At 46.3% G+C, this 13,944-nt stretch overlaps 1 protein-coding gene across 4 annotated transcripts in view; it reads left to right on the plus strand.

Moving 5' to 3' along the window:
* The window catches only part of LOC122533941, a 93,337-nt gene that overhangs the window by 59,501 nt on the left and 19,892 nt on the right, over nt 1–13,944 (plus strand). For all 4 annotated transcript variants that reach the window (XM_043664123.1, XM_043664124.1, XM_043664121.1 and 1 more), the window contains exon 2: nt 4,615–4,668. In XM_043664123.1, coding sequence (XP_043520058.1) covers nt 4,615–4,668 — 54 coding nt within the window. The remainder of the gene's footprint in view (nt 1–4,614; nt 4,669–13,944) is intronic.

Consider the following 13,944-nt stretch of genomic DNA (forward strand, 5'->3'; position numbering starts at 1 on the left):
ATTTAGAATTTAGAGTTGTCCCTATTCTCTTCTATTTAAAAAAATCGTAAGATTTTTTACGCTCACAGCTTATGAAATTTTTTATCTGAGAATACACATATACAGGGTGTGACAGATATAAAGAGATGGAGAAAAAAGAAGAACGACGCTTCGTTTTTTGAGAAAATCGAAATTGAAAAATTGAGAAATTTTATTCTTTCTTTCGGCTTATTTTTTACATCAGCCAGAGTCCACATCCCAGCTGGTTGTACCACGATTTCGTAAACACTTGCGTGCAGTAATTGCGTTCGCAAAGAATGCAAATTTGCATGAAAAACCGGCGATCTAGAAGTCGCGGATAGACGATCTGTGGAATCGAGCGATGGATATAGGACAAACGATTTCGCCCACGGCGCGGCGGAAAGTGAGATGTTGAGTTTTCGATCGGTCGCCAAGTGGGTTACATCGCCGACGAGATTGTTGGAACTTGCGACACGTTTCCCTCAGGGTCATCGTGTCGGCGACACCGCGCTCGAAACGGACGTATGCGCGGTCACGTTCGACGCTGCTTGTCCCCAGGATCAGCCACGTTTCTGTACACAAATTTCGTACAAGATGTACGAGAGACACTTGTTAGATCGTGACATGAAGCTGGATCGAAACAAAGAACAGAAATAAAAAAGGAACACGTTTCTACGAAGTTGGTATTTCTCGACGAGCCAGTAGATGATCTATCTACGGCGATTGTTTGAAGCACTCGGTGCTTCCGTGTTTTTCAAATTTAACTCGGAGATTCTAATCGGAGTTTCTACATTTTTGTGAGCTATCTTTATACTCGTTCTCTTCTTGTAATTTCAATTCATCGTGTTTGCTACGAAGAATTTACCCTTTTTTAAACGCGAACGTGTTCAAAATAGGAGCTTGGCTTTGAAATTCGAACTCTTATGTGATTGGATGATCGTTTGTGTCGTTTCTGTCGAATCAGTGGCTGCGTCTTTTTACATAGAGTGTACGAAGTATAAGAAATTTAAAAACACGCAGGGTGTCTTATTATTTTGTCGAGTATGCTAAGATATGAATGGGCGAATTGTTCGTTTCGAAAGTCGTGGAATGCCTGAGGGATTTCCCTCTTCTTACTTAGGCGAAAAAGCGGCTCAAGGCAACGAGCTTGTATGCAACTTCACTCGCGTAATCGAGAACATTGGTCGTGTGTAGAGAGATTCTTTGGGTGTTGACCTCTCTGTTTCGTTGGCTTCGACAGTGATTAATCTTTTAATACGACCATGCTAGTCCATGCTAGTTTATGCAAACTCCACTTATTTGAACGAGATAATCAGATTTCGTTTTCACTGAATGAAAATGAATAAAAATTCACTGCGAGTGATTTACCAAAAGATCCCAAAAGAAACAACTTTTATAATTATACTTATAATTATACTTTTATAATTATATTGCTTTTATAATTATACTTTTATAATTATATTGCTTTTATAATTATACTTTTATAATTATATTGCTTCAGTTGTAAATGGACTATAAATATTGTTCGTGCATTTGTAGAAAATTTGAAGACAATGGAGAATATACGTCACGCGAAATTACCGAAATGGTAAAATGCCCGAAGTTACAGTATTCGATAGGCAACGTAATGCTCTACTTCTGGTTTTCTAAACGTTTATTCCCAAAAGAGTTGATTGCGACAAGTTGATGAAAACCCCAGCCGCGACGGTGGAGAGCAGAGACGGTTACCGAACGAGATGACATCCGGTTGTCCAACCGGTGGCCATTTCTCAGTATTCGACCGATCGAGATCGACGTACTCTCATGGTTCGAGGTCATCCTCGTCCAGGTGCATTGGGTCAGCTGGTCGACTTCGTGTCGCCCTTCTTTCTCTTCGACCTGGTGTCTGGCCTGAGGCCAGCTCGGGCCATTTCGCAGTCGCTGCCAAAGCGGCCACGCTATTGCTCCACGATGGGCCCTCGATGATCCCTCGAAACTGTAACAACTCCTCTCGAAGAGATTTCCAGACCCTACCCTTTCCAAAATCTCGGATGATACAAATCATTCCCCGCGTGAGATTCACGAGTCGTAAATTCTCTGCTTCGGTGAACAATTATATAACAGTGACTCGAATAGCGCTAAAAGTTAACGGAGAATCAACGATGGAACAGGCGAGACAGGTAGGGCAGGGTTGGGTCATCAGGTTCGCCATTCAAGATCAACGATATTCCGCGAAACCGATGAACTCGGACAGATCCAGTGTAACGAATGAATGAAACAGCAACGTGCAAAAAGATCCACTTGATGTTGGACGCTTCAGTGTTTCAATGTTTAATGATACTGACTAAACTCGTACAGATCTACGGCGGGAAACAAGCTAACTGGCTGGGTTTTTCTTCGAATGGTTTTCGTCCACGAATGTAGGGGACGAATTACGAAGAAATCACTCTCGATTGGATTTCCGGTGAGATATTAGAATTTGAAGTATCAGAATATTTCAGGCTACAAATTTTGAATCATTCTCACAGTTTTACGTCCCGCGTGGATAATTTAGGATAATTAGGTTAGGAATTTCCCTCTTTGAACTATGAATTCACAAAATCCCTGCATTTGCTAGCGTTTTACTTTTTAATGGTTCTCTTTCGATTTAAGCGGACACACGATTTGTTTCAAGATTCTGAACAATCTCCGATTATGATCGTACAATTGGAATACTTGTAATTCTATTATTAAAAGGACGCAGAACGCAATGATTAATTTCTATAAAAAATCAGCAACTCGATTTTCCGCATACACGTGCGTCTGTCTCTCTTTCGTCAATCTGATCACAGAGAAGATTAAAAGTGTCAGGTATCCACTTTCAATTTCTCGATAAACATCTGCACTGGCCTATCCGTTCTCTTCTGCATCGGTGTGCTTATAATAATGTATAAACAAAGCAACCAAAGTGTAGAATAGCGTGCGTGAAGATTTCCAGTAGATTTGATCGGTGTGCACGTGGCACGAGAGCCCGAGACGGAAGGGGAAGTATCCTCGCGAGAAGAAGAAAGGAGTCGGTCAAATAACTGTACGTCGCGGCCTCTTCGGACGACATCTTCAGCATCGTCGAAGCCTGTGGGACCTCTTCTCCTCTCGTTCCCATACGTGGTGCACCTTATTCAATGTTTTCCAGATTCGATCTTCGTTCCTCGTTGCACCTGTGGCGTCAGCTTTGTCTGTTGGCTGGTTTACTTACTTACCGGCATCGCGGAATTCGAGGTCTTTACTCTAAAACAACCGGTACACTTTGTCGTCTCGGCTGCCTTCCGAGAAAACGACGCGTCAATGGCGTTAAGTCGACACACCGTGTCACCATTGTCTTTTGTCTACCAGATTATTATTATATTTTTTTTTTCCTTGTATCTTTCACAACAGAATAAACGGAAAAGAACTGGAATTAAGAGAACGTTATTTTGTAATTTATTTGATTGTCTGGAGTTTAGTGACCAAAAGAACTTTGTTCGATGATAATCGTTGATTTGGAATTTAACATGAAGTATGATTGGTAACACGAAATACAATTAGTATTTCATTACGAGTCACGAATCGACACCGACCATTCGACCGCACTCGAAAGACTTTAAGAAGTTCGATATTTTGTTTCAACATGGTACACACCGATATTTCCAATAAGCTATCTCTATAAGTTTGTTAATGTAATACGATTTCGATGGAACACGAAGTTGTTTCTCCAGCAAACATCCTAAGCGCGAGCTTTCCTTCGCCACCCACTGCTTCCTTTCTCACAAGTGCTGTTAGACGTCCTTGACCAATATATTAAACGCGTAAACATTTCACGGAATATGGCTAATCTACAAACAAACGGCTGTACGTATTTTCAATTGATTGATCTTTCGAATGTAAATGCCAACTTGGTTGGAAGGTTTCAATTTTTCATTGCAATTCGCATACCATGGTATAAACCAATTGCAGATATTTATTTTATTTTTTTATAAAAATAAATATATACAGGTTGGGTCACCACATATTGCCATCTGAGATTATTATTACGCGTAGCGAAAGATGTTTCAGATGAAGTTGAATGGTTTCGAGAGGAACGCATTTTGATGATACTAGTTTTCTTGTAGGTGGACGTATAGAGGACAGATGAAGGTCATTAACATTTTTTTTCAATGGAATCATATATTTTTTATTGCATCGGTTGATGCACCTATCTATGCGTGAAAGATAAAGACAGTATAAATATAAGAATACTATCCTTCTTCTTCCATGTCTTTCATACGATAATTTTACAAAACTAAAATTAAAATATCTCTCTAAATGATTTTTCAACGTAAATAACGTAAATACTTTTCTGTAAAGAATATCAAGGTGCATCAACTGATACAATAAAAAATATATGATTCCATTTAAGAGAACGTTTAATGACCTTCATATGTCCTCTACAGTGCCTCTATATAATACGACCGAAGTCTGTTATTAAATTAAACGTTATTAAATTGAACGTTAAAATGAATTAAATATGGATCAACGTAAAGACTAAAATCTCTATAATGGTAATAAACAGTGATAAATAATATCGATTGCAAAGGTTCATGTCTCCCAAAACTAATCGATACACTTTTCTATTTGCAGATAGGGGATCGTTGTCAGAAGTGAGAGCATCTAGGATAGAAAGAGATCTGCAAGGTAAGCTGTTCCATCCTCTCAGCGTGCCTGTCTTGCATCCAACTCGTATCTATTTGTTCCCCGATAGAATTTCGCTCGGATTTCACACGAATGAACTTGGTAGCTTGAAATTGATACATTTCGTCAACCTTATCACTCGATATAGTGTAGCATCATTCGCGACAAGTGCCGTGTGCCGAGCGGTAATTTTATCGGTAACGAGGATTCTCTCTTTCGCTTTTCTCTCTCTCGTCTCCGCTGTCTGGCCTTTCTGTTCTCACAGTTAAAAAAAAAAAAAAAAAAAAACGAACCGAGATGATCGGTTCTGTCTCTAAAAACCTGCATTGTGCGTGTCGACGCGAGGTGCGGCCGTGTACATATAGTAATCAGAAATTAATTGTACCGATTTCGATATACATACACGCGTTTCTGTCTCTGTCTGCTGTGTGTCTTCTCTTTATTTTTTCTTTTTTTTTTCTTTCTATCTTTTTTCAATTCTTCGAGTCTTTGATTTTTCACGTTGCTCTCTTCTCTTCTCGCGCGCGTTCTTCACGTTTCCGTGGGTAAATGGGCTCGAAATCTCTGACCGACGACTCACAGAAAATTACAGCCTGTTGCGCAAGAGTTCGTGGATGCAATATCTCTCGTTGGGGTCGTTAATTATTTTTGCAAGAAGCTGCACGTTAGATCGAAGCGACATCCGAAAGAAAAAAGTTAATGCGCCGCGTTGCTCAATTTCTATCGAATCACGTAGTGTCATTACAGTACGAATCATACATGGATGCAAAAAGTAGAATGCAGGTAATATCAAAGTAACGCGTTTTTGCACGATGCAATTTGTCATTGTCGAATCATTGCGAGTCGTTTAATGATAGAAACTATGCCGATTTGCTGCTTTGTTTTTCACTGAAATTCTATACATTTTCGCAATTCGGATCCATTTAAATAGGAATTTCATTAATTATTTTGTAAAAAAAAAAAAAAAAGCGTGAGAGCTAATATAGAAAAAACTGGACTATCATCACATAGTTTCATAGAGACATTTGACCCGATCTATTTAAAATTCTGGTAACAATAGAAAAAGTTCAGTATTAAGTATACGTACAGCTTTTTACAAAACAAAAAGAAAAAAAAAAAAGAAATTTATTTCCACAAAGAAGCATCGTATCCACGATCTTGTATCACAGGCTAAGCTAGTCTCGAGGGATTTGATAATCGACCAACAAAACGATCCAATAAAAACAAAAATGAAACAAGCGCAACGAGCATGCTAGACACTTTCACTGTTCGAGACACGAAATTTATTTCACGGATCTATAGCTCGAGTACGAATTAGAAACGAGAACTCCATCGTGACTGAGGAGAACATAGAGTCGTTCTCAAGTTCCTCGAGCTGTACATATTATATTATATATATGTCTATATTTATGTGCATAATACTTTTGAACATTTGGCGCTCCTCTTACCGTGCGTCGTTTCCTTTGCGTGCACGATTCACGGAGTCCCCGTTTCCGGTTACCACGAGAGACCGGAACAGAAAACGAAACGAAACGAAACGAAACGAACCGAAACGAAGTGATTCGGGCCCGTGAACAGTGCGACGATCGGAAATCGATACTCGTGGGCAGAGGGTAGAGAGAAAACGGGGACGTAGCAGGCTTCTGCTCTCTATAGGCTTATAATACCAACAGGATGACTCGTCCACTAAGATCGTCTGTCTCTTTTTTTTCTGTTTCTGTTACTGCTCCCGCCTGCTCCTCGCCTCTTCAACTCTTCTCAACAACTGGATGCCGTCTGCCTCCAACGTCCGCCCGCCACTCCGTCTCTCCGACGACCTACATTATATATCTAAAATTAAAAATTACAAATAATCAAACAACCAAAAAAAAAAAAAAATTAATGTCTTTCTATATATATGTTCTCTATATATACATATGAACAAACGATTGGCCGAATCAAAAACCGATTAATACTGACGATTTAATTGCGACTGTCGAACACGACTCGAACGTATATACTTGGACGATCTTTTTGTTTTGCTTACTCCCCGTACGCGTGGATAATCGCTCGATTGTAACACGTGCTCCTCGTGCGGCGATTGTCCCCGGTGTAATTCTGAACGATCCTGAACTCCACCCGACTCGTTCCATGATCGATGATCGGTCCCAGGTATAACCACGGTCCTCCTAGTCTCGGCTCGACCCGGCAAATCCATCCCACCGGTCGGTTTGCTAACGAAAACCGCGCGAACCTTCGTGCAAGATGGCGCCAGCACGGAGTTCGCCACTCAGGTGCTCGGCACCACGTTGGACAACGGTCGTCTCTACGCTAGAATACTCTCTACGTCCAGCAGGGTGTTCTACGACAAGGAACCAACGCCCGACTCGGCCACGCCTTACGTGGTTTATCCCTCGAGAACAGCCGACGATGACTGGCAACTGAAAGTGGCACTGGACAACGCGCCGATCAAAGCGTTGAAGGACATAGAGGAGTCGAAACTCGAGGAGGAAGCTCGGGAGAACGACTCGGAGAGTCAGAACGGCGGAAAGAAACCCTCGACGAAATTGGACGAGTTATCCAGGGAGAATGATATATTTAACAGGAGAGAATTGGGCTCGGACTCGCAGAGGTTCAAACCTGCCAAAGTCAGACCGGCGGACAATCTTCCTACGTACACTGTCACTCACGAGTACGTGGCGAACAATTTCGACAGTTTGGAGGACGATCAGCCCTCGAAGAGCTTCAGACCTCGGGTGCCGAAAATTTTCAAGCCTCAGCCGAAAGTTGCCACGCCAAAGAGACTGGATGTAAGGCCACTGGCTACTGTGACGTACCACGGTTTCGCGGAATTCACCACGACCGTAGGCGAAACTGTTATAGTTTTCTCTCCAAGCACTTCGCCGGTTCCTGTCGGTCGTCCGGCTACCACGATCAAGGGGGACGCGACCTTGAGGCCTAACGACGGAGTCGCGATAGTGAAGATCAGGCCAACCAGCGTGGTCACTGGTCAAGAGAGGACCAAGCATCATCCCGGACGCAAATCTGATCCGAAGAGCGAAACGGGCGATCCTCTGTTGGACGCCATTAACAGAGCTAACATTCAGCCTAGCGTCGTCGAAGATTTCGAAGAGTCCACGACGGCGTCCACGGAGCCTCTTCTCTTAGTACCAGACCTCGAGACCGGCTCGCTGAAACCCACGGGACTTTTGAAGACTTTAGACTCGACCACCTCTCAGGATGGCACCACCACTCACTACAAGAGTCTGATTTATGGGACCTACATTGGTACGAACTACGCTCAGATCATACATACGTCGTCCAACGTGTACTTTTTCCCAGACGAAGCCACTGCGACTTACGACAGCGACGACACCACCGTGGATTATGGAACAACTGTTATCGAGGAGCTCGAACAAGACACGACGGTGGAAACGATGGCCGGTACTACGCCGAGAGCGGTTACTTCCAGCGAGGAAGCTCCTCCGGAGATGAACGAGTTGACCACCCCGATGAAAGACACCACCGACAGTGTATTGACGACGTTGAAGGACATTTTGGAAAGCGCCAGAAGAGTTCTCGGTACCACAGAGTCGGCCACCTCAACGGTAGAAGATGAAATTCCGAATGACATCGTCCCTGGAGATCCTCAAGGCCGTAGTATCAAAGGTGGTAGCTCGAAGAACAATGTTGGACACAGAGATAAGGGACAAGGGTTTGAAAAGGAAGGAAAAATCACTTTGGCTACCAGGCTGCTTCCTTCGACAGTGTACAAAACGTTCACCTATTTCACCACCTTCTTCGTGCCTAAAGGCGATCACACCACGACTTCTGTTATTTCTAACGAGATAGTGTCCTCTGACGTCACGTATTTGACGGAGCTGATTCTGCCGAGTGAGACTGCGTCTCCGATTGTTCCTACGGCCTCGATTGAGCCGGTGACGACGAAACCCAGTACGCATACTGCCGTGGAAGAAGAGCAGACCACGAAACAGGACGAAGAGATCGAGCTGATATTCAAGACGCTGTACACTACGTACACATATCTGACAACGTACTTCCAGGAAAGCACTTCGAGCATTTCTAGCAGAGAAGTGGTTGAAACGAACGTGATCACTCAGACTGTTGGGCCTAACGGGGTGTCCGCGGTGGTTGCAGGATTGTTCGAGAAGGATGAGTCTGGTTTGATATCGCCAACTAAAATTTCGAACAGAGCGTTGCCTTCGATTACCGTCGAACACGACGAGAGAACCGAAAAGTATCCAACAACCGTGGAACAAACGACAGAGGACACTCTCACAACGTTGCAGGAGCAGGACACAACCACCGATCAAAATATCCCGACAGAGTCGGGAATAACTGTCAAAGAGCTGGAAGACTTCAGGCCTAAAATTGAACCGAGTCCAACTCCTGCCTTGCCCACTCAGCGAGCGAAGGAACAGATTAAAACTTATTACACAACTTACACTTACTTCACCACCATTTTTGTCGACGATGAAACGGAGATTGAGACGAGGACAGAGGTGTTCTCCAACGTGGTTACCGAGACTATTCGACCAACAGCCGTGGTGCCTGTTGTTCAAGAGACAGCCAAAGCTGAATCAGCTAACAAACCACCTCCGGAGATCTTGGCCTACCTGGAAGCCCTTCAGAGACAGAAATCTCAAGAAGAAGCTCTTCTTCTTGCCAAGAAAGTGCAACAGCAAGGAACCAGTACAGCCGAGGGAACTACGAATGCACCAGACACCACGACGGAACATCCAAGCACCACGGGAAATTTGTTCCGAGATTTCGAGGTGAACGCTCAAGTGACGCCAAACCCACCGATGGAAGGCGAAGTCTTGGGATCCATGGTCACGGACGTGGTATCTTCCTCCAGTTCGGGAGGTGGAACTGTTCTAGACGTAATGGATAAGAGGAACGCGGTTCCCGAAGATCAGGAACTTTCGGAATCCAATCATCACGATGTAGAGCCAGCGCCGACTCTTCTGCTTCAGACGAGCTACACCACTTTCACTTACTTCACAACGATGTACAAAGGGGACGAGTCTAACGTGGTCAGTCGTCTGGAGACGGTTACGAACGTAGTCACAGAGACGATTAGGCCAACTGCCGTGGTACCTGTAGAAACCAGCACCTTACCAGTTACCTACTTCACGACGTTTACTTATTGGACCACGTTCTACAGAGGTGGCGATACTGTGACCACCAGTCGAGAGGAGACCGTGAGCAACGTTATGACACCGGGAGTAGCGCCCACGCCTACTGTGGAATTAGGCGTGATCATGACTTACAGACCAACGACGTCGTCGTACGGCGAAGACGAGAAAGAGTCGAAGATTACCGCTGACAACGAGGTGACTCCTTCGATCGTAGTTCCCATTGAGAATGCTAGAGCTGAGGAACCAGAGACCACGAGTTCTAAAGATATCGCTACTCCATCCTCTGACAGTGTTTTAGAATCTACTGCGATCACGCCTGAACCTACCACCTATTATACAACTTACACGTACTTTACCACTTCCTACATTGGCAACGAAACCATTCTGAATAGCAGGTTGGAGACCGTTACCAGTGTCTCTATTCCTAATGTCGTTTCAACGCGACAAACGGCCACTCAGCAAGCGGCAACCGGAAGAGCGGTCGACGGACCAGTGTACAAGCAAATTTTAGCCACTGAGGACAAGCCAGTCACCTCCTCGAAGACCAGCGAACTTCCGAAAGTTGGTTTAATCTCGACGATCAGATCTAGCCGAGTCAACGATGGTACCACCACTCATTTCATGACTGACGTTCACGGTACTTACATAGACGGACTGTACGCTCAGGTCGTTGAAAGCTCGACGAGAGTAGAAACGCCGCCTTTGCCATCGTCCGCGGCTACTCCCGTCTTGCCAACAGGAGTTCTGTCGATGAACAAGGGCAGCGTGATAGACGCCGACGAGATCACCACGATTTACTTCACCACAAAGCAAATTGGAACTCTGTTCGACGGGCTTTACGCGAAGGTTATCGAGAGTACCTCGAGCACGAAGATAAACGAGGAGAGGAAAGCTACTGTTTTGCCCACTCAGGGCCACAGGACTGGTCTAGTGAGATTGATCCAAGGCCAAATCCAGAATAACGGCACCACCACGTTCTATCAGTCGAAAGTGATCGGTACCAGTATCGAGGGTAGATACGCTCAGATCATAGAGAGCACTTCCAGCTTCCTCTCTGCAACACCCACGGCGCATATCGCGCCTACTTCGACTTTGCCACCGAACAGACCCACCGAGATCCCAACGATCTCACCTTCGCCAGCAGTGATTCAGTCTTCCCTGTCGGAAGATCCGACAACGGAGCCACCGGATCAGGATGAGGATTCGGAGCAAAACGAGGAGGGCGAAGAGGAGGACGAGGAGGGAGAGGATGGACAGAGTTCCAAGAAGAAATCCAGACTCACGTTCTCTACCAGAAAGAGGACTTTCACCCCGGTGATCAGACCGTTCATTTCGAGGAATAGGCCGACGTTCAACCCGAAGAGGAAAGGTGTTCAAGGTGCAACGACTATCACCAGGACAGATATAACACCCACGATAACCGCGACGTTGGCTGGAAAGGGGAACAGATTCGCTTCCTCCAGAGGTCGAGTCACCTCGCCGATAGGTCCGTACTCCTCCACGTTGAATCAGTCAGGCACCAGAAGGTTCTCGGGAAGGAGGGGTTCGACGAGTGCAGTCATTTCTAGTCTGTCGACTGTAACTGGAAGCACCAGAGGCAGAGCCCAGTCTAGAATATCACCATCTTCCGTTTTCCAAGGGAACAGAAGAGGGCCTACGTCGATCAGAGGGTCTTCGGCCAGGAGCGCGTCACGCGCAAGCTCAGCTTTCCCTGGAGCTTCCACTAGATACAGATCGCCGATCAGACCCTCGTCTACCTTGTTGAGAGGCCAGACTACGGCTAAACACGACGATCAGGAGAACGATGCTAATGAATTTACCACGACCACGCTGGTGACCGAGGAGACGCTCTATACAGAGGATGCAGAGGGAGGAGAGACGGTGACGACGCCTCTGCAGACGACCACCGAATCCTCGAGAAGATCGACGAACCCTCTGCTCAGATTCCGCAGGCCTAATTTAAATCCAGGCTCTGGAAGAGCCGGCACCACGCCTAGACCATCAACGACCACGCGAAGAAGTGGAAATTTAAGCAGAACCACCTCTCCATCCGTTCCTAGAGTAACTACTGGTGGAACTAGGACCAACGGTAGAGTCAACGTTCCGATATCGACCAGACCTAGACAGGGCGGCACGGGTTTATTCCCGCCTCGAGGTCTACTTGGAAGGAAGCAAGAACTACCCGCTGAAGAACAGATAGAACCAGGCGATGACCTGGAAGGAGAAGGGGAGGAGAATTTGGAAGACGAGCCAGTGGAAGAAATAACCGACAACGATTACGAGGGATCCGAACGCGAGGATAGAACTACTGTCAATCGCCGATCTGGCAAGTCTATTAAACCAGCCGTGCAGATCAGGCCGTTCAACAGATCGAGGAGAGTGCGTCGGCAAGCGAGTCAGTTGAGATCGTTGACCAATCGGTTCAGAAGACCGAGCCAGAATTCGTCGAGGCCTGAGGAGAAGTTCGACGTGAGCGAGACCAGCGTGTCTAGCAAAGAGGAAGTTTCCAAGTCCAGTTCCAAACCTATTGCTCGATACAACAATCGCGGACGATCTCTTACAGCGACTAGGCCAACGTCCAAGTCCAATAATCCGGAGAAAATGTCGGCAGAGTCTTCGGAGCTGAGTCAGAGTAACAATAGAAACAGATCAAAACAGTCGAACAATGGAGATAGAAACGGTGCCACCAGAATAAAGCCTTCTTCGACTTCGAACAATGGCAGACCGTTTACTTTGAGAGAAAAAGATGGAACGTCTGGCAGGACGACTTACAAAAGACCTAGTTCCTCGAACTCGAGGACGAACGGAAGATCGAGTAATAATACGGGAGTAAGGTCTCTGCGGCTACGAAACGGTTCGGGCAAATCTTCGGAGAACGGCAACTCGAGACGCGTGCCTCCTTCCAGTCGCTCTTCCTCGAGGTCTCGTAATGGTAACAGAAGAGGTTCCAGTAGGTCGAGAGGATCTTTGGAAGATATCAGAGAGGCGCCCACCGTGTATCCCGACTACGATGGAACGATCACAGTGACCCATTACGTGCCCACGGAGGTCACTATACCCGTGGTGAACAATGGCGTCACGGAACACAGGAGCATAATAACCGCTCAAGCTAGCACGGAGGTTTTGGCACCGTCTCAGTACAGCACGGTGACAGGTGGCGACGGCAAACCGTTGGTGGTGATCGTTAGCGAGGTGACCGGTACGAATCCTCAAGGTCAGACCGAAGTAACCCGATTCCTGCTCCACGAGACACCCACCACTCGTGTCTCGTACACGCTGACCACTCTAGGTGGTCGCAGAGCCTCTCAATCCGTAATCGTACCTACCACCGTCTACTCCGTGGAGAACGTGGTCTCCACAGTGCAACCTTCTCTCCCTGGAAACGCGCCACTCGCCAACATCCTTCTGTCGCAGCTGCTCCTCGGTCAGTTAGGTCAGGCGAACCCGTTGCTGCAGCCGCAGGGTACGCCGTCCACTCAGTATAACACGCGCACCACCTCGTACATAACTACCATCACTAAGCAGCAGAGCACCGTGATTCCACTCACTTTTCGAGGCAAGGAGATTCTCACCACCCTGGTGGACACCTCGACAGACGTGGTGACCGCGACAGAGTTCATTACGGACACGGTGGTGGTCACGCCCACCGCTGCATTACCGGCGGCAAATTTGAACTCGTTGTTACTGTTGCTTCAGCAGCCTCAGAAGAACGGCAATCCCTTATTGGACCCTCTGTTCGCTGCTCCTCCGTTCACCCAGAGTAACACTCTGCCCGGTGAGGTAGAGAGGAGGCACCAGCCGGCAGATTCAGATTATAAACAGGACAGTTACGAGTACTCCGAGGAGGAAGACGACGTTCAGGAGTATCACAAGTCTTCCAGGTCGAAGAACGGTCGCGGTAAAGCGAACGACAGGAAAGAGGATCATGTCGCCACCACTGCCAAGGAGGAATCTAGCATAGTGACGTTGTACGTGTCAGGGAGAAGGCCAGGGGAGTTTAGCACGGTACTGAGCACCGTGAAAGTAACCGACACGGCCAGTTCGTCTCGAAGACGACGAGACACCGGGGAAGATTTGATCGTCGAGGTTCGACCCTCGATCCCGCCGTCGTTGCACGAGGGATCGGAAGACGTCACGG

This window comes from Frieseomelitta varia, unplaced genomic scaffold (assembly GCF_011392965.1).
Source record: "Frieseomelitta varia isolate USP_RPSP 00005682 unplaced genomic scaffold, Fvar_1.2 scaffold_562, whole genome shotgun sequence".
NCBI lineage: Eukaryota > Metazoa > Arthropoda > Insecta > Hymenoptera > Apidae > Frieseomelitta > Frieseomelitta varia.